We start from the raw sequence: 21,428 nt of genomic DNA on the forward strand, positions 1-21,428 counted from the left end.
TCATGAAAGGAACTTAGTCTGGGGAAAAAAGGGAGGAAAGTAAAAAAATCAGGGAAATTCTAGAGAGTATGGCAGGGCAAGGTGTGTTGGCAACAGTACAGGTGGGTGTAGTAAATGTCAGTAGATGAGGTTGCAAAGGCAGATGGGGTCAAAGGCTGAAGAGTAGGGTTATGGTGAGAAGTTTGAATTTTTCCCTCAGAATAGGGACTATTGAAGACTTTTAGGGAGGAGAGTGTCATATTCATTTCTCCTATGAAAAACTTCTTTAATCTGTACTTACCTACCACTCGTGTGATCTTTGATTTAAGAGGGTATTGCCCTCATTATAGAAAATGGGTTTCAGTGAAAGCAGAGAGCAGGGAGACCAGTTATTGCAATAGTTAAGGCAAGAGGTTGAGATCTTGGAATCATCAGAATGTAGGCAAAAGTAAAGAGTATGGGTGAGATTGCCTAGAGAAAGTGTGCAAAAAAAGAAAGACAAGGACAAAGGGGTCAGACTTCTGGAGGATTAGTTAAGGAGTGAGTAGAGGCATTGAGAAGGTCTGGCCAGGGAGGACAGGGGTTTAGGCAATAGGGATGACCACTGAATTCATGATATACAATGCTGGGAACATCAGTGAAGACGACCACAAAGTTCCTAGTGGATTTGGCAATCAGTAGGTGACTGGTAGAATGCATTTCCAGTGGAATGCTGCAGGACTATCACAACTTACGGTTTCTTGAGAATGGGATAAAAGAAAATGAAGTATAGGCCACTTTTAAGATGTTGGTTGTAAAGAAAAAGAGCAAAGAAGATGAGAATAAAGAGTAAAGGAGCTCAAGGGAAATTCCCAAGCATGTTTACATCAAAGGCACGGTGAAGCAAAGAAGGAAGGAGAGCTTGTAAAAATGAGAGTAAAGATTTCTAAAAATTCAGGCCATGGTAAGAAAGTGGGGCACAATAACATGTGATTTCAGTTATATTGAGGAACACTATAGAAAGGAGGAGAAAGAATAAATAAAGATGTGAGTGAAGTTAAGTTGTTGGGTTTCAGGAAAGGAAGCTGAATAACTCTAATGAACTCTCTTCTCTGAAGAGACCTGAAATAAAATCAGGTCATCAGTTGAAAGTAATGAGGTCAAGAATAGAAGAATTTTGAAGAGCACGGTAAAGATTTAGAAACTGCCCAGGAACATGACAGAGGGAGTTGACCAAGAATGTATTTTCACGGCAGAAATTTTCAACCCTTAGTAAAAATCACGTGTACAGCACTGCAACACTTCATTCTCCGTCTCTAGTCTTTTAGTAGCTATGAGACAAGTTTAAGTGGATATACAAATGAGAAGAACTTTCCATGTTTATTAAGCAGAAACTAACAGTTTACCCCTGGCCAGTTTTCAGTAGAGGTTTTCACTAGGAATCTGATATTTGAAAGTCTGCATAAACATAATGACTATATTATTGCCCTGTGACCTCAGCAAAATTTAGTATTGGAAAGTGCACTGTGAAGCTTATACCTAAACCATTAACACTAATATAATCCTAGGAGTGTTAACAAAGTTTCAGGGCTTCTTGAGCTCATCTTGATGCCAGGTGGTGATATATTAAATAGATAAAAATGTTAATTAGGTACTTGAACATTCTAAGACATCGTGTGTGTGTGTGTGTGTGTGTGTGTGTGTGTGTATGTGTGTGTGTGTGTACTCATGAGAGCACATGAAAGATACTGGAGTTTTAAAAGGTGTGATAGTTACTATATTGTTCATTTAGAGAATAAAATAAGATAGGAAATTTTTTTTAAAAACCTGTTTAACCTCATGAGACCTCATCTTTTCCATTGACCTGTCCATTTATTTTTTACCCTTTCATGGAGAGAGATTTTCCTAACAGGAACACAATTTTAAATGAGGAATTTTTTTTAATGCTCATCACAGTTTTTGTATGACAGTTATAAAGAGTTGGCCCTTACTAGCTATGGAAGTATAAAACAAAATCCAAATAAAACTAGCTAATCCATGTTAAGAACATATGCTCTCCACAATCTTAGAGTTAACTTATAAACTACCGTGGAATACTCTTGGCACTGAAGGGAATGGCCCGTCATGGACATACCACACTACGCTATTGATCAAGTTTCTAAAAAGAGCCCAACTAACTTCTAGTCTCTCACTGAGAGCAGAGAGAACTTAGAAAAATAGTCTGTCTCAAGTTTATGATGCTGAATGTGATAAACACTCAAACAGAGAAGCATAATATTATAAGATGTATCAAATTTTGAAATCTATTAAATAAGGAACATCCCTTAATTTAAAAAAATTAAAGTTCTTAGGTAAAGTTAAAACCTCGACAATTAAGTATACAACAGAATTATTTGTGTTAATCTAAGCCCCTGAGGATAAATATCTTGGAATATGTAATAATTTGTATCGGTACATTTTATTGCTTTGTTAAATTTTCTTCTCAGTAGTCATGTTCTCAGGAGTGTTAATTCTCCTTGTCTATAGATTCAAGATGGGGAACATTAACTTGGATGAATTTTCTAAAGACAATCACTATATTTGGTCGGCTGGTAGGATTTGTCCCAGTAAAGAAGATTGCCCCTGGGTTCCTTTCTTCATTGGAAGAAAAATGAGCATGTTGCTAATTGACCAGATACTCAGCTTCTTATTTATATTTGACATTGGTTATTAACACCAATAATTGTAAGAATCACTTTGGAAATGTAAACTGTCACCTGGAGGCTCATTTAGGATTGTGTGTTAGGTTTTCAACTTCTATAATTCACTAGGATAATATAGTCAAATTGCTTGGCTTGAACCAGTGAAAGAAAAACCGTTTATGTTTTATGCAGCATTTTATAAAGAATAGAATTTTACATTTGTGAAGTATTAACACTTATTGAACACTTAATTTTGACGAGAAATGAGTCTAAGCTCTTTATTTACGTTAATTCATGTAAAGTATAGTAGCTGTTTATGGAGAGTTTAACCACTTCACGGTCTTTTGTTCTCTCAATTGAGTCCTTCAGAGTAGATAGCATTATAGATAATTTTTTTTACAGGAAGAACTGTAGCACCTAAATATCATTATATCTACTTTATTTTATTAATTTCACGATGTGCTTAAAATGCAACTTAGATGGAAAGCACCTGATTTTGATCTTTTTGTATAAACTTCAAAGAGTTTAATGTGATCGATCTAATTCTCTTGTTCAGCCTCCGCATCTCCTGGGATGTGTGGAAAGAGCCACATGACCTGGGCAAGATATATCATCTTTTTTAACCTCAGTTTTGCTTTCTCTTCTGAAGCAATAAAAATAATGCAATTTGATAGGGTTGATGTAAGAATCATAGTAGCTGCTCAATGAATATTTTTTTCAGTCATTGAATGATTGAAATGCCTCGCACATAGGTTTTTAATCACTGTTGATTCCATTTCTTTAGTTTTCCCTCAAGGCTTTGGAAAGAGCAGCTTTCCTCACTGCCCATCTCTTTAAAGTGACTTCTGTTGATCCTAGATTGCAACATCAGCAGCTGATTGGAACTTTCAAATCAGGAGTTGGGTGTCCATCCCAAATTATCCCTCTTCGAAGGAAACCCAGACTGCTTCTCTGTACCACCTTTTTCTTCAAATTAATTCCTTTTCTTTTACACTTCTTTTTAAAATGTTCTTTTCTATTAGAATGTTACTAGTGTAATGAACTTCTGCATTAGGATGTTTAAAATGTAATCCTAATATAAAAATCCACAAATCTTTTAAAAGTGAGCTAGTTTTTCCCACAAAAATAAAAGAGCTGAGTTCCTTTAAGTGAATAGTAGTGCCTGCAAAGCTATAAAATTTCCATTATTTTCTTTATGCAAAACCATTTTCCTTCACACTTTTGAAGTCTGATGTTTGTAATAGCCTTCATAAATTGGCAACTCTGACACAAAGCAGCTCAGCCCATCCTGCTGTCAGGATTCTTGTCAGAACCAGGGATTGCATAAATTAGTGTTTAACCCTGGACAGGCTTTTTCTCATTTCAGTTCAGCTTTTAAAAGACTGTCATGTCCTTATTCATATATCATGAAAGTGAAATTTTACTACCATCATATACTGTACACTTTCAGAGTTTATAAACTGTTAAGAGTACCATAAACCTTCCTAGTCTTACTGATACTTTGTTGAGCCTTAAGTAGTAATTCTCAGTTTTACAAATTCCTGTACAGTAATGACATCATAACTAATTGTCTACTATCCTTTTCTTCTAGTCAAGAGGATCTATTTGCCTTTTTACTTTAATAAGCAGCTTACATCTGTGGGCAGGGGATGGGAGAGAGAAGAGAGGAGTCTTAAGTTGTGTAAAGGAATATGCTTTAAAGAATCTTATGGATGAATTTAGAGTTTTTAAAAAGTGGATTGTTTTACCTTGACTCTTTTCAGAGAGGTACATATTAACTACTGTTGAGAAACCTAAGAAAATTTTTTGACTCTGTTATACTTCCTAATTTGTCCTTGCTGTCATTGTTCTACCATGGCTCTATGGACAAGGAAAAATAGCTTCATTCTCGAACAAGAACAAAACACATATTTAATAAGAACAAACATTATGTTCTTCCTTTGTACAAGATGCTGAGCAAATTACTCTTAAGAGTATATTATCTGTTGAACATCTAAAACAGGATTCCTGAATTTCAGTAAACTAGAAATAGTATTATTACAGGAAAATATAATATGTGTAATAGGCTTGATTAAATCAGGTGATATGCTGTCTAATTTTCCTTTACCTAAGTTGACAGAGGTAAATTCTCTCTGTTATTATTCTTAGAGAAAATTTTTGTGATACCTTTCTCTTTCTTCACCCATCTAACCGTCAAAAATGATTGAGAAGTTCTCCTAAACTTGAAAAGAGAATGATGTTTTTAAGCTAATTCCTCATATACTGAACATTTTGAAATCTCAATGGGAGGAAAAGAAATCCATAAATTTAAGCATACTGAGAATACGGTTAATATTTAGTTAACAGCAAGATGATATGTTATTTCTCTACTACCTTATTGAAGTAAAGGGGAATAAATGGTTGAGAATGTGAAGGTTGCAGTCCTTCTGTTCAAAACTTAGTTATAATTGGAACACTTACACACCAGGCACCATGTATAACTCTTGAGCTGCATTAACCAATTTAATATCTATAGGAACCCTATGAAATAATTATTAGCATTCCCATTTTACATGCAAGGAAAACTACAAATATAGGTTAAGAGTCATGAAGTAACTTGCCTAAATTCTTTGAGCTAGTAAGTTGCAAAGCTGATATTCAGGTTTCAGATTCACTGACACCATCACAGATGATGCTACATTTTACCTGTAAATGATACCAAACTACTTGAGGATTTTTGTGGGAGTTTAGTGAAATAGTGTATGTAAAAATACTCAGCATTGCAATAAATGTGTACTTCAAAATGTGATACATTGTTTTGATTAAGGTATCTTTCAAACAGCTTGTTCAACCTTAACTCTCATGAATTTAGAGAATTTTGAATAGAAAAGTGAAGATGTATGTGGGTAGAAGTATCAACTAGAAAGTATTTTACATAGGGCAGAAAAAACCAACCTATTCCTTTCACTTACTATTGTATTGCTAAGAGAATTTAATATCAAACTGAGACTCTCTTTTCATCTTCTAAATGTCCCTGGAATCTAGTTCTAGTATTATACTACATTTTAGCCATCTGTTTAGATCTTACCCTTTTACGCAGCAGTCCTAATTTTCACTATGCGGGAGAAAGAGAGGAAGATAGGAAGGATCACTAAAATGACTTGTCAGAGAAACTAACTTAATACTATATATTCAGAATACACCAATGATAATACTATTACAAAATAATAGTGTATGTATGGATTTCAACTGCAGTAAAATTTGAGACTTTAGATTGGGGAAAGAATTATTTTCAAATACAGAATGGTATAGACCTACGAATAGGTTATAGGGACTCTGCTTGTTGACAAGCACAATATGAACAAATAGTGATTGAGCAACTGCCAAAAACATTAAAGCAAGGCTAGATTGCACTAATAGATTTATATAGAGTTTGTTCATTATGGGAAATAATAGTATTATGTTCCACGCAGACCCTACATGGAATATTATTCTGAAAACTGGATTCTAAAGAATAGTAACTATTAAAATGCATAAAATAAAAGACATTCAAGATGATGGAAGATTGTAGAAATAATAGTATTTGACAAGTGATTCCAAAAGCTGAGTCTTTTGCTTCTAGAAAATAGAAGACTAAAGAGAGATACAACACTTGTTTTAAAATAGTTTCAAATCTTTCATATGACAGAGGAAACATACTCAATTAGAAATGTAGGTGGAACTTCTGGAAATGCAGATTTGTACCTTGTTGTCCAGGACACAGAGCCTGAAAAAGCTTGAGTCCCCTCACCAGAGTTATCTGAAGATGGTGGATGGATCTTATATGGAGATCAGATCACTGACTCCTGGGCTACTGCCCATTTCTCAAACTCTGCCTTTGTTAACTGGACTGTTAATGGGTAAGGGTTTCTAAACATCTGTTATCATTATATTTCACCACTGAGAAATATTTTTAGTTCATTATGCAGATTTTGTTAGTATGGGTTTTTAGGTATGAATGAGATTTAAATGTAAAATGATGTTTGTCATATTGGGCTGCTATCTGCTTTAAGATTTAAGTATTTAACTCTTTTCCTGTCAGTCTTCCTTTCCTTTCACTAAGGGGGTGAAAATATCAGCAGTGATTTTATTTCTGTGTTACTAGGCATGGCAACTTTTTTTCTTATAGTTAAATAAAGTATGTCAAGTCATGTGTCCCCTCCCCCCTCTAACCCTCCATACTTTTTAATGGCAAAGATCTGACCTATATTTCATCAATTTGACATGGAGATTGTTTTTTCTATTTCTGTTTCTGAAATCTGTATTACAGGTCACTGTATCATACTATAAGTGTTTGTCTCAGGTGGTCAGTTACATAATGTGCATCAGGCTGACTTTTAGAGTAAGAAGTGGTTTGGCATTATGGTGCAGAAATCATTACTTTCAGAGAAAGAATTAGTTAACCTATCTTAAATTATGTTATATTAGCCTTCCCATTTAAGATGTAAACATGATATAAATTATGAGAGTGAAATGATTAACCTCTTGTGATTAGTGCTCATATGTCTTATCCATAAGATATTCTAAAACATATTTGTTCACTTAGCATATTTGAGAAAGCAGTTGCTTTTGCATAGATAATTTATAGGCATTGACCTAAAAACAGATCAACAGACATGGAGAGGCATTTTCTATTATTAAATGTCATTGCTGTACAACTTTTTAAATCATGTTTCTAACTAGTTCCTTTTTATAGCATTTACCAAAATTTCAAGGGTATGATCTAAAGGCAAGATATTCACAGAGGCTGATCATGTTAACTTATTTTTGGCTTCCTCTTAAAATAATTCAGATTTTATGCAAATAGGGTCTATAACTTTTTATTGATTTTTCAGGAGTGCTTCTTTTCTAATTTCCTTTTCCTTTTTCTCTGTAATAAATTTAAAAAAAAACTCTCAAAAAAAAACAAAACCCGTGGTGACAATAGAGTGATTTAGAATACTAAACTATTTGTTTTAGTGTATAGATTTTTTTTTTAAATTTCAGTATAAAAGGAAAGTGTGTGGCAAGAATCTTGGTGCATTGGCTCTTTCATTTTTTTTAGTGGCTCTTCCACTTTCCTTATCTGCCCCAAGCAATCTGAGGAATACTCTAGCAGCAAACTTCCTAAATTTTAGCAAAGTCTCTGAGTCTAGATAGTTTAATTGAAAGGGGCATGTACATTGTATTGTCAAAGGGTTATTTATTTCAAAATAATAGAGAACATAGAAGTCTTATTTGATAAACTCTATATAGGCATTACCTCAGATAGTTCTCCATGTAAACATATGAGTTCATTACTGTTTTCTATGTGAGAAAACTGAGATCAAGAGACGTTGAGTAACTCAAAGTGGTAGAGTCTCAACTCAGACTTGGATCTGACTTAAGAGACTGAGGTCTCAAATACCAATGTCATGAAGTATCTCTCAAGGAATCTTTGAGTAGACTGGCAGATTTGGGAGCAGGATATGCTCCCTACCTTGATTTCTAGGCAAGCTTTTAGAATCTAGTTAACCTTAGCTAAAACAGCCAATGAGTTTTAGAGAGGTGTACATTTTTATAAACCATATATTCATTCTTTGGACCTCACTATCGTGTTTCAGCAAAGATTATGACCAGTAAATGATGTTTGTGCTAGGACAAGTCCTCGGGACAGAGGCCATCTGTTTACTTAAAAATGATCTTAAGCTAGCTATTAGAAAAAATTAAGCCAAACTGTCTGAAGCATGATATGTAAATATGCACTATGTGCTGCAATGGAAAGGACTTTGGAGTAGGCAGCCCAGGGTCTTATTCAATCATGGCCACTTATATAGCTTTCGGTAAGTTACTTTGTTTCTTCATCTGTAGAATGGTGAGATTAGGTAATTCAAAGTATTGTAAGGATTAAATGAGATAGAGTGCAAAATGCCAGACACACAATAGAATAAACATCCATTCCCTTAGAATAAACTGTCCCAAGTTGTAAATAAACTCAGGTGTGTTTTTGAATGTAGGAATGTCTATACTTTTATCATTTGCAATTTGGCAAGGGTGACATGTTTACTAGTCTCTTTTTCATATCCTCATAGTTAAAATATGAAGGCAGCATTTTGAAGTTCAGCTCAATTTCCTTAAGTGCCTAAGCTGCCAAAAATGCCTTGTCTACTTTATATGAAAGGGTTGGTGATCTTAATCGTATTAGAGGAGGGACTGTGATGAATAGTACTGTGTTTGCTTTTACTGTCATTTAAACATCTAGTTTTCTTCTGTGTTAAAGTTTAGTTGTCTTATTTAGGTTGTGCTCTAGCTGGCAAGGCATAGAGTAAAATTCTTGAACTAAGGATTCTGATAATTTCCTAATATCTTATAGAATCATCAACAATTTCAATTTTTATATAACTATAAAAAATATACTCTTTTCTGAAAAGAGAAGATCAGAACCACAGTGAAATGTCTCACTTTTCTCCTGAAATCCTGCATGATACAGGAATGAAAGCACTGGGTTCTGTCAGCCATGTATTTTGGAACAGTTGTTTAGTAATTAGATTTTGAATCAGATTTTTTTTTGTCTTGAATCAGTGTTTTTCTTTTTTGCTATAAAATATCTGGTTTAAATAAAATATTCTTTGACCAGGTACATATTAAAGAGATGATCTTACATCTGCTCAGAGGGAAGGAAAGACTGTAATTCTAAATGGCATAATTCTAAAATGGTATCTTCTTTTACTTAAAGTTTCAAACATGGAGAAATTAGTCTATTATAAAATTTACTTATTTTGGTTATATATAATGACTTTCTCATATGTTAGTGAGATTCTCCCCCTCCCCCCATCTAGGTGTGGAAGTTTCATTACCAAATGAGGCATTTGGTATTGAATTGAGGCATTCTAATTCATAGAAGTCAAAAGAAGAGTTTAGGTTTTCTCTGTGATAGAAGGCAAAGGCATAAGGGTTCTGAACTCTGAGCCAGAGGCCTACATTTCGGTTCCTATCCTTCCACCAGCTTACTTTCTTATATTCATCAAGTCAGTCGACCCAGCTAGTTACCGGTGTACAGCAGGGGCTGAGCGAGATGGGGTTAATTCTTGTGCCATAGGGAGCTACAGAGCTCTGAGGGACCAGGCAGAGAAAGCCCAGGGAACACTGCTTGCATACACGTGTAATAAAACACTCACTCTAACCTGGCCCCATCTCCTTTAGAGTGAAAGTCTATACAGAATTTCATATGAAGCAAGAGTGCCACATTTACCCAAAATATTTACAGTAATTCTAATAAGTTTTTAAATTTAATCTGCTCAATTTGATTATCTCCAATTCCTCTTCCAGTTCTGAAATTCATTATAACTATATTCATCACCTTCATTACTTGGGAGCAGAGTGAAAGGCAGACAGCACTGTGAATCAGAAGACCTGTGTTCTAGCTCAGATTATGGTACTGATTCCTTGAGCATGTAATAGTTTTTAGTTATTTGGGTTACTGTTCTTTACAGAAACTTTCTGTTTTATAGTTTGTGGTTCCAGGCTACCACAAGCCTGGTTTGTTTTGTGATGGAGCTGTAAATACTCAATTGGAACATATTTCTTAAACAAGAATAATTGGCAAATTAAGTTCAGTGTTGATCATAATACATGATTCTAGTGGGCACACGTTATACATAACCTTCACAGAAAATAAAAACCAATCCAGCTTTTATATTCAGTTTTAAGTCACTCTAATATAATGGAATGTTAGTAAAATTGATTAAAATAGGTCACTTAAAAATATTTTTAATTCTTCCTTTCAGGCCCATTACATGATTTTTTTGTTCTTATTTTTGAATGAGGCAGAGATACTTTATTTCACCTGTTTGGACTGAAATGTAAAATCAAAGGTCAAAGTTTCTGTGGGAATAAGGAGGAAATGTTACAAATATCCAAGGTATAATCAAAATTGAGCACAACCTAAAATCCATTCAGAAAGCTCCATAAACTTCAAAGTGGCTTTCACACATTAATTCATCCTCATAGCATCCAAGGATGAAAGAAATTTAATTGTCATATTCTAGTTACTGATAACCACAGGAAGAATCTGAATGGATTGAAATGTGCCATTTTAATAAGGCAGATCAAGAAACATTTTATCAAATATTAAGTATCTACCACATCATCAGCACTATAGAAGGCACAAAGTATCACTAACATGGCCTATTTTACAGCCTATATTTTAATACACTTTATTTTTCAAAGCAGTTTTGATTCCTCTGAAAGGAAGATACAGCGACTTTCCATATGCTCCCTTCCTCCCCCCACCCCAGCCTCCCCCATTATCGACATCTCCCACTAGAGTAGTACATTTGTTATAACTGATAAATCTACATGACACATCATTGCCCATAATCCATAGTTCACATTGGGATTCATTGTTGGTATATACATTCTGTGGGTTTAGACAAATGCATAATAACATGTATCTACCATAATAGTATCATAACAGGATGGTTTCACTGCCCTAAAAATCCCCTGTGCTCTGCCATGTATCTCCCTTTCTCCCTGACCCTGCCCAACTCCAATCTTTTTACTGTTTCCACAGTTTTTCCTTTATTATGTGATGTTTTGGGAAAGCAAGTTTGTCTTTTGTTTAGGTTTTATATTAAAATCAGTTTATATTTCTATAAGCTCACCAGGCAGGCAAAATTCATAGAGTGAGTGGTTCATATGTGAATCACTGAAGGAGCTATGTCCTCATCAGCATTTCATTATTGAAAATATCCTAAATTTCAAAGCTTATTGTTGAGAGTGCATGGTGTACATTTCATATGCTGGATTATGTTTGTGTGACTACTATACAAATTCTGTGAGACGGAACTGACTAGAAGAAATTTTATCAAATTACACACAAAATACGTATTAAAGGATGTGTGACAGTATTCATAAGTTTTTTTTATGAAGAGAATTGCCATCCCTGCTCCCCACTCTTGCCAACCAAATGAATCTCTGATTGTCTCCTCACAGAGCCGTGGTTGTGGGAAAATGCTGAAGGAATGAGAACTTAACATCAGATCTATGAACGTGTCACTGAAGCAGAGGAAAATGTAGCATTGTTGGCAAATAGAGCCCCCACCCCGAACAAAATTTCCATAGATACTTGGGTTAACGTTTAGGTAGAGACAGAGGCAGAAAGGTAGCAAACCCAAACTTCCTGAATTTAGAATTCTTATCCAGGCTGGCACTTAGGACTGGGAAGTTTCCTCTTCCTCCATTGGCCTAGGGCTTCTCAACCCTGACACCATTGGCATTAGGACTGGGTAATTCTTTGTTGTATAGACTGCCCTGTGTCTTGTAGGATATTTAGTGACATCGTTGGCCTCCACCCATTAGACGTAGTTACAGCTCTCCTATACCCTATCCTCTCAGTTTGTAACAACCCAAAATATCTCCGAACCCACTAGATGCCAGTAGCATCCGTCAGATGTAGCAACCAAAAATGTCTCCAGACAGTGGCTAATGTCCCTTGGGGGGCAAAATCACTTTCAGTTGAGAACCACTGATCCAACACCTTCCTTAAAATACTCATGGGTATGGTTAGTTGTACTTCACCTTGCTTTTTGGGTTATTGGGGGTTTTTTGTGTTTTTTTGGGTTGTTTGCTTTTTGCACTTCACCTTGTAGAACAGAGAACCTGACCTCTATGTAAATGTTGTATATCTTTTACTGAGGTACATTCCAGGTTCCCAGTGACTGATTTACAATGAGCTTTTGTACCAGAGCTCATTTATAAGTGAGGGAATATGTAGTTGTGTTCTCACTCCAGATATAGTATACACTAGTAAGAGACTGAAGATCATACACAAGAAAGATGTGACCTGTCAAGCATGTTTTATAGACGAACTTGTGCATCTCTTTTTTGCACTGGTGGACTTTTTATTTTCTTCAGAATATCATTCCATTCATGCTTGATAAAACAGTGATTATTGCATTCTGTATCTTCTCATTAAAAGGAGCAATAAACTAGTAATAATTGACATGTAAAGAGGATACATTTTGAATATTAGTTATGTAGTATTTTTAAACTAAGTTTAATCTGAAAACATGGCTTAGGTAGGCAAAAATTTAAGTCCCAATAAAATAGTTCTGAATCTCAAAGTTTAGGTGAAGATGACTTTGGTCAGTTTCATTTTATGAAAGTTATCACAGGGTTTTTAAAGAATCTTGCCTGAGAGTCAGAAACAGAATGGCGCTGATCCTGAGTCTTCCTTGAATACGCTGTGTGACACTGAAAAATGAGTTTGCCTCTCAGGGTTTAGAGATTCCTTGTATGTCAGATCTAAGGGGAGGGACAGACTATATGGCCTCCCAGGACTGTGCCAGCTCATAGTGTCAGATTTTTAATGTTTTTCTTTTTTATTTTATTTTTATTTCTGAGAGAGAGAGAGAGAGAGAGAGAGAGAGAGAGAGAGAAAGCAAGCAGGGGAAGGTCAGAGAGAGAGGGAGACACAGAATCTGAAGCAGGCTCCCGGCTCTGAGCTAGCTGTCAGCACAGAACCCGATGTGGGGCTCGAACCCACGAACCGTGAGATCACGACCTGAGCCAAAGTCAGACGTTTAACCAATTGAGCCACCCAGGCACCCTGAGTGTCAGATGTTTGTGAACTATCATATTTTTTTTTCAAGATTAAATATATTTCAGAGTAGCAAAACCTAAAAGAAGAAAAGTTAGAAGGAAGAACTAGGTATAAATGTCATTCAAAGATGACTCCAAGTAAACTCATCTATTAAGTTGAGCTGTGTAATTATATAAAATGGAAAGAGGTATTCCTTCAGTGCTAAAAATTACTAGCTATGGAATATAGGAAGTAGTTGGCATGGGTGACCAGGTTTGCCCTCAAGTACTCTGCAAGAGGAACATTTAAAAGTTAAGAAGGCAAGATTGTGCCTTTGACAATCACTGAAAACCAAGCTGTCAGAATCATTTTTATTTTTTGCTTCTCTCTTGTATAAAAACATTGTGAAGACATCAAATAACATGAAGGAAATCGCATGGTCAGTCATCTTTATAAAACCATTTAATTGTCTCTGGCTAGCACAGTCCGTGAATCTTACACACCTAGAGACAGCTTCTCAAATAGCAGTGCCATACCATATAGATCCAGGTCCCTCACTCAATAAATAGCTTCCTCCTTTAACAGTGTTTTCTATTGATAAATTATAGATTTTTAGATGTCCTCTAAGCCATTCTGCAGTGGGTTATGTAGGGGGAAAAAAAGGCATTCCATTCTAATTCCTGAAATAATTACTTCATCTACTACAGTAACAAATATGTTTTCATTCTTTCCAGTTAATATACAAAACTTCAAATGTTGTCGTGTGTCATAAAATTAAATAGCTTTTTTTCAAATTTAGCCATAATATTTGACCACCATCATTCAGAACCGTGACTAGAATAATAAAAAATAATTCTCTCCTTTCCTGAACATTTTTTAATTTGTTCTTCTTGCATTTAATTGCTTTACTAAATTACAGACCTAATATCTGACACTTCTAACCATTTTGAGATTGATTGTCAATGAAAGGGACATAGGAAAGGAGAGCTAACTTGGAAGCTTGTCTCTAAAAGGCAGTTATTGAGTTATGCTGATACTTTGTCGAATTTCTCCATTCTCTTCTTTAGGTGATGATGGCCCCTGAGGATGATCATTATTTTTGACTGTTGGTTTATTTCTTTTACATGCAGACTGAGATGTAAAGATTTAAGCGGTTGCATTTGAATCAAAACCCAGGTTTGCCTTAGAAGTATTAGGACAAAGTCACAAAGTTTTCCTGGGCTTCAGTGTCCTTTGTATAAAATGGAAATAACGGTTCTTTCTTAAGAATACCATGGAGGATGCCTAAGAATAGGAGTTATGTTCGTGCCGTATATTAAATAATCATTTCTAAATAATAGAATTTGATCAAATTATCTTAGCATCTTTCTGCTTCTCAGGTAAAATTGTAATAGTTGGATCTGTAAAATTTGAAGAACAGAACTCAGTCTCTCATAAAAATTTTTATGTTATTAATAGGGTCAAAGGAAAGCAGTCTTTTGGGAAAGATGATTCAGAGATAAAGTGAAGAGGAGGAACAAATGGGACAGGCACATTGCCAAATCATGCAAATTATTGTGCTCTGATAATTCAGTTGGAATTTAAACTCTACTTTTGGAATAGATGCTGTTTCTTTCATAAACAAAACCGAGAGCCATTTTTTTCTGTCGTTAAGAGGGAACATACTTCATAGCTGCATTAATTTAAAAATCCTGAAATAACAGGGTGGCAGCACTCAGTAAGAAACCAGCGTGGCTTTGGCTACATTTCTGTTGCTTCTAAGTTCTTTTCAAATATTGTAATTAACTCTATTCTTTCTGCTGTTTAATCTGCTTATCCTAATTTTTCCATGCTATTCCTTGAGCTGATAGATGTATCCCCTCAATAAGAAAAAAAATGAGAAGAAAAGAGTTTGTGTCTCACTGTGGTGATTGCTATGTCTTGCATGAAGCTTTCTTTATATGTAAATTGTATTTCTCTCCTCATTCCAGACCATTATTTTTTCCTGTCTCTAGATGTAAGGTTGTTAATGATGTTGGAGATTTCATCAGAGGAGGACAGACAGCTGGTGAACATCCTCTGGCTCTTCATCCCCTTTTCCATATCTTACCAACATCCCCTTCCATGACAAATACCTAAAAATGTTTAGAAGCCCAAATATTCAGGAAAATTTTTTATTATAATACTTGCTTTTCTGTGTTTCCACGCCCTTGTGTCAAATCATTTGGTGAGGTAATCATGCTATTATTTGGAGATAGTTTCCTTTTCTAGAATTAAATTCGATTCTGATCTTTCCACTGTCAAGTTCATTTCTCTGTTATCAAGGACCAAAAGATTTTTAACAGTGTCCCTGCCTTTATTTTTTTTCTTTCCCCTTGCCTCCCTCTGTTATAAAAGTTGACAGATGTGAATCCCAAGGCAGCTTAAGAGGGCATACCAAAATCGGCACCAGAAAGCTATTAACTTAGGAAACTTGGAGCTATTTTGAACATGTTTAAATCACCGCTCTTTGCAAATAGGAGGAAGAAGGCACCTACGACCAAACACTCGAGTTCCGCAGAGGAGGTGATGGTCAGCCAAGAAGATCCACTCGGCCCACCCAGCAGTTTTACCAACCTCCCCGGGCACGGAACTAATATGAGAAGGTAAAGTTGACATTGTGAGGTGGTTTCCATATAAAGAAAGATGCTATTTATGCTAAATATGTAAGTCCAATTATTAATATTTCATAACATCATAGAAAAAACTGACATTTCAGACCTTTCAGTCATAATGTATGTAAGATTATGCATAGTTACAAGCTACTTTCCCACCGAATGTTTCCTCACAAATGTAACCCCTAACCCCCCCTTTTTCTCCATACTTACTCTCTTCTATCAGAGGTGATGCCAATCAGGGAAATGTCAGTAAGTTTGAAAGCAGGAAGAAAATAAAGGGAAGCAAAGGACCTGATAATTACCAACTTGGATGATTGTTTTTTATTGTTTAACTAATTTCAGTCCTTTTCAAGAAAGAGGAAATGTTTCATAGTGTATCTTCAGGAATTGGATGAAGGTAACATGATTGCTTACTGAGATGTGATGTGGGGGCTCTGTGCTATCGATCCAGAAACTTTCATCTTAGAGTTTCAGAGGCGTGTTATCTGGAAATCATCTTCAATAGGAAGGAAGAGAAATATAACAAAATGTCAGAAAATTATGGGAGCAATCTAAGGCATCTCATTTTGATCAACAAAGAACTTATTTTTTAACGTGTTATTAGAAGGTAATACTTTTGTCATCTTTGGTAACATTTCTGTTTTTTCATTATGGCAGGATTTTTGAATATATTCAGTTTTCCCATTACAGCTTTTGTTATATATCACTGTAAGGACTATGAGACTATTTTAGACTTAACTATATCTTTTTCTCAGTCTCTTCTCAGTAACAAGACCATTGAGAATTTAAAGAAATGGTTCTCAGTTTCTCATTTCAGCTATTCATTTTGTTAAGGTTGTTATCCACATGTATCCCCCGCCCCCCCAAGTGACTCTCTCAATTTTTCAAACCAGCTGTGGCTTTTTAGCACTTGAAATGTAGCTAGTCTGAATTGAGACGTTCTGTAAATGAAACATGCACATCAGGTTTTAAAGACTTAGTTTAAAAAAGTAAAATATTAGTAATTTGCAGTATTTATGTATTGAAATGAGAATATTTTTGATAGATCGGATTACATAAAATATGTCATTAAGGTTACTTACTTTCACCTATTTGTACCTTTTTTAATGAGTCTAGAGGGAAATTTGAAATTACATATGTGTCTCACATTGTGTTTGTGCTGGGCAGCCTTCTGCTTTTCCGGAGCCCCTTCACTGGTTTACAAATTAGTGCTGTCATCCAAAATGAAGGAAGGTTTTCTTCTATTTTCTAGTCCTTAGCTGCTTATGTAGTAGTCTGCCTGGAGTGCAAGTCTGTTGCTCCCTGCCTGCTGATTTACCAGAGCTGGCCAGAGTTGCATCTTTTTCCTCTTATCGCTGGCTTTTCTTTGTGCTTCATACAAGGCCATCGAGTAAACAGAAGCAACCTACCACCTGCAGTATCATAGGGCTACTTCTCAACTTTGGGCATTTTTCTATAGCAGGAACTGACCAAAGCAGAATCAAAGTATATGTAAGGCCGTCCACAACTTTACATTGTGCAGGACTCAACATCCCCTTTTAACATAAGTTCAGTGTGCCTACTGTCATATCACTTTTAAGGTGAATGAAAACTGAGAATTGGCTCACAGCTTTCTGAGGGTTTCTAAATTGTTTAAAACAAGGTTTTAAAATAAGGCGGAAGTGGGGCGCCCGGGTGGCTCCCTCTGGTAAGCCTCCGATACTGGCTCAGGCCGTAATCTAGCAGTTTGTGAGTTTGAGCCCCGTGTCGGGCTCTGCGCTGACAGCCCAGAGCCTGGAGCCTGTTTCAGATTCTGTGTCTCCCCCGCCTCTCTCTCTCTGCCCCTCCCCCGCTGGCACTCTTTCTCTCTTTCTCTCTCAAAAATAGATAAAACATTAAAAATATTTTTTATAAACAGAGCCAAAGGTTCTCAACTTCCTGATTGTTCTAGGGCTATGGTTGCCTAGCAGCAGGTTCAGGACTGGGACTCTTCAGAGGTGTCCTGAGGCTGCAGGATAGAAGGTGGAGACGGCCAGTAGAGAGGTCATGAGGGTGCGCAAGGCTGCAGCCAGAAGCCTGCAGCTCCGTCCTCTTGGCCCTTCTTTAGTTTCTTTCATAAGTTTTCTAGGTTAAGCTTCCCTGGAAAATTCCCTCTGGAAAAGAGCATACTGCTTAGATCTGGGGCCATCACCCCACAGTGATTGTAGCTCATTGATACTAAACAGCACAGTGCAGACTGTTCCCAGTCAACTGAAACATCATGATGTTAGCGGTTTTCTGTTCCCCAGGTTAAAGAGCCCATTTTTCCCAGATGCTTGCTTTGGATAGTACTGTTGACATGGGAAACGTGTGACACAGGCAGTCTGGAGCCCTGACTTCGACAAGAATGATTTTGCTGGTGGGGGGCAGTTTCATGATGATATCACTAAGAAACCTCTCACTACAAAGTTTACTCTGAAAAATAAATAAATAATCAAGACGTGATCTTGGTTGAAAAAATTATTATTTTTTATTTTAATTCAAACATAAAAAGATTTTGAAGTACAATTATCTTTTTGATATCTTAACTGTCTTTGAACGGGAGGTTCCACAATAGTAAGAATTACACTTCTGGTTCTTGCCATGCAACCGAATATCTTATTTTCTTCTTGAGGAAAAAGAGATTATTTCCTCATTCCTGGTTTCCATAACTTAAGCATTTAACAAGAAGATATACATTGTAGCCAGCCATTTGACTTCCAACAGATATAAGTATGAATTCTAATATGTGCTGAAATTTTTCTCAGGTTTTGTTATCTAAAATTATTCAAGATAGTAAGAAGCACTTAGGGCACTTTCTATTCTCACTTTTAAAAAAGTCCATAATTTCATAGTCCTACTTTTTTTTAATGTTTCAGGTACTTTGCTAGGTGATGAATGACACATAGTAGCTGTTCAGTAAGTGTTTTTTAAATAAGTATATTTTCATAAGGTTCCTGGTAAAATTTTGTATTTTATGCAACTTACACATTCCTTGATCGTCCTTAAAGGTGTTTTTTTTAAGCCCTCCATCCCACCACCACCACCTCCTCACATGCACATACACTTCCATGGAGGAGGAGAGGGAACTGGGTTCTACTTGGCCTTGGTCCTAAGCACACCATCAGTGACTAGTAAGAGCAGGAGACGCCTGGGAGGCCGGGCAAGGTGAGAGGAGATCTCCGGGGAGCAACGTGGGCAAATAGGCCCAAGTCTGAGACAGAGGGGTGGCGAGTCAGATCTGAGCCTTGAGGGGAGAGAGGGCCCCAACTCCAAACTTCTCGTTCCTGGACTTGTCATAATAGTCACAGACAACTCAGAAATATGAGTAGATATGGATGGGGAAATTATACTTAGTTCTTTCATCAGTGAAACTGACCACAACTGTGTGCATTTGAAGAGATTTCTGACATGACTGGAGTCCTGGGAACTAGATACCAGTTAGTAGGGGCAGGCCTCAGAATAAGTGTGAAGCTTCATTTTCGTGGTGGAGTCCCCTGAAGACATCCTGAAGGCGGAGGAGCACTGAAAGAGGGGGCGGGGCAGGGGTCACAAGAAGCAGCTTCCAGCAGAATGTGTGAACCCAAAAGGTGCACATTAAACATACTGATTGGTGGTGACACAAGACTGCGGCTTGAGACGCATTAAGAGTTTGACGTGTTCGGTGATAATGAGCTTCTGAATAAGGGTAATATGATCAAAATTAAGCTTAGGAAATCCAACTGTTGGGTATTTGATGGGTTACAGCCCTGTGATCACGGGAAAGCCTTGTCAGAAGCTATCGCAGTATTCCCAGGAAGAGTGTCGTGTCCTGCTGTGAAGAGAGAGGAATGGAGGCCACAGGTGGGAAGACTGTAAGACACATCAGCGTGAAGGCCCCCTTTCCCGCCCTGGGCCACCAAGGCTAAGGCTCAGCACCCGAAGTGGTTTAATAAAGGCTGACTCGCTTTGAGTATTCACTTCTCGTCTCTTATATGCATGGTGAAGGAATGGTCTTCATGCTTTCACATATCAGCCAGAAACCACGAGACCAAGAACTACGCACAGACTTACTACCTAAATGGCAGTTTTTTTCTGAAATCCCAGCTTAACACCATTTTCAGTTGGTAAAAGATACATTTTAAATGTCTTTTTTTTTTTTTTTTAATGTAGTCCAGTATCCCTTTGCAACACTTTTCAAATCAGGGTCAGAGAAATGATTGCTCTAAAGATAGTCCTTGCGGAGCCCTCTGGTGCCAGTAGGAGAGGCAGCGTGTGAGGATCGCAGTTGGAAGCTCTTTCCCCGCCTCCTTCCCCTCAGCAGGATGCCCCCAAGCTAGAGGCCATTACTCCGAAGCATCCCAGTCCCCGCCCTCGTCCTTTTCGTGCCTGAGGCTGAATATGACCAGGGCAAATAGGCTTCTCCCTCTGCTTCTGTCAGCTCTTTCTGTCATCACCACCCAAAAGAGGTTCATCTAGAGCCGTGCCTAGTAAAGCCGGAGCAGGTGGGGACAGGCGACAGACCCCCGTCAACTACCTGTGTGGACTGAACCAATCCAGACGTGTTCGAAGGGGAAACAGAGGGAGGCGGGCGGCGGGAGGTGGGTAGAAGGGGTTCATCGGGAGACTGCATATCTCTTTTAGGCCGTCCTCTGTTAAATACCATCCAGTTAATCCAAATTCCTGACATCGCATGCCAGCAACAATAGGGCTCACAATGACATACATGGACTCTAAGAATTTCTAGAAGAAAAATTGTTTTGGAAGATTGTTTTTTGTATGTGTTGATTTATAGAAATTGTGTCTATAAATTAGACAGCAGTGCCCAACGTGTTCTCCTTGAGATCTCTTAATGTCTATACAAGCGCTCCACCTTTACCTGTGTTTCAGCAGAAGTGTATCTTGAGTGCTGAAAAGACAGTTTGAGGATCCAGTCTCACCTTCCTCCTCTCTTTTTGGATAGAGTCTTTGTGAAGAAAGGAGCCACTGACTGAAACGTCCTGGTCAGAACCTGTTGATAGACCTCCTGCTTTCCCTTCAGAATAAGGTGCAGCCCTGATGGATGTTACTATTGGAGAATGGAAGAACAGATTTTAGAGGGAAAAATATCCAGCCCACTCAGAGAATGGGAAAAAAATACTAAGTTAACTAAAGCAAGTACCTTTTACAAGTGAAAGAGAATCTTTTCTTCTGCCACCAATAAAACCAGTGTGCTGTTATGTACATTGTTTTACTGTCTGTCTTATTTGCTGAATATTATATTTCTTGTTCGTCTGGTGTCAACCCCATCTCATAGACTGTCATAGCAATCACAGCATACTGAAGATGCCCCCTGCCTCCCTGTAATTACAGAATGACCTGACTGACACAGCTTGCCACATGTCATGCAAAAACAACCTACAGCCAATTAGCAGCTCTTGGGAAGGTGATAGCTGGAAATAGGATAGCAAAAAGTGTTTAAAACTTGAATATGTTGTGTCTAGCACCCTTCTAGCTTTTTCAAATGTAGTTCTATTAAAAAGCAGGCATTCCCTTCCTTTTAAAATTTGCAATGGATCTTTCAAGATGTGTCTGGTTATGGATAATGGAAAACCCAACTCAAACCGGCTTAGACACTAA

The 21,428-nt window shown here is 37.0% G+C and overlaps 1 protein-coding gene across 4 annotated transcripts in view; it reads left to right on the top strand.

The window, feature by feature from the left end:
• Window positions 1–21,032, top strand: part of TDRD3 (tudor domain containing 3) — a 160,534-nt gene extending 139,502 nt beyond the window's left edge. For 2 of the 4 annotated variants that reach the window (XM_077752472.1, XM_077752480.1), the window contains 2 exons: window positions 15,696–15,821; window positions 20,773–21,032. In XM_077752472.1, the coding sequence (XP_077608598.1) occupies window positions 15,696–15,821; window positions 20,773–20,803 (157 nt within the window). In that variant the 3' untranslated portion in view covers window positions 20,804–21,032. Of the gene's footprint in view, window positions 1–15,695; window positions 15,822–18,709; window positions 18,750–20,772 lie in introns of all 4 variants that reach the window. The other 2 variants (XM_077752461.1, XM_077752467.1) reach the window with 2 other exon arrangements.
• The last annotated feature ends 396 nt before the right edge of the window (window positions 21,033–21,428 follow it).

The sequence above is a fragment of the Crocuta crocuta genome, unplaced genomic scaffold (genome assembly GCF_008692635.1).
Source record: "Crocuta crocuta isolate KB4526 unplaced genomic scaffold, BGI_CrCroc_1.0 scaffold376, whole genome shotgun sequence".
NCBI lineage: Eukaryota > Metazoa > Chordata > Mammalia > Carnivora > Hyaenidae > Crocuta > Crocuta crocuta.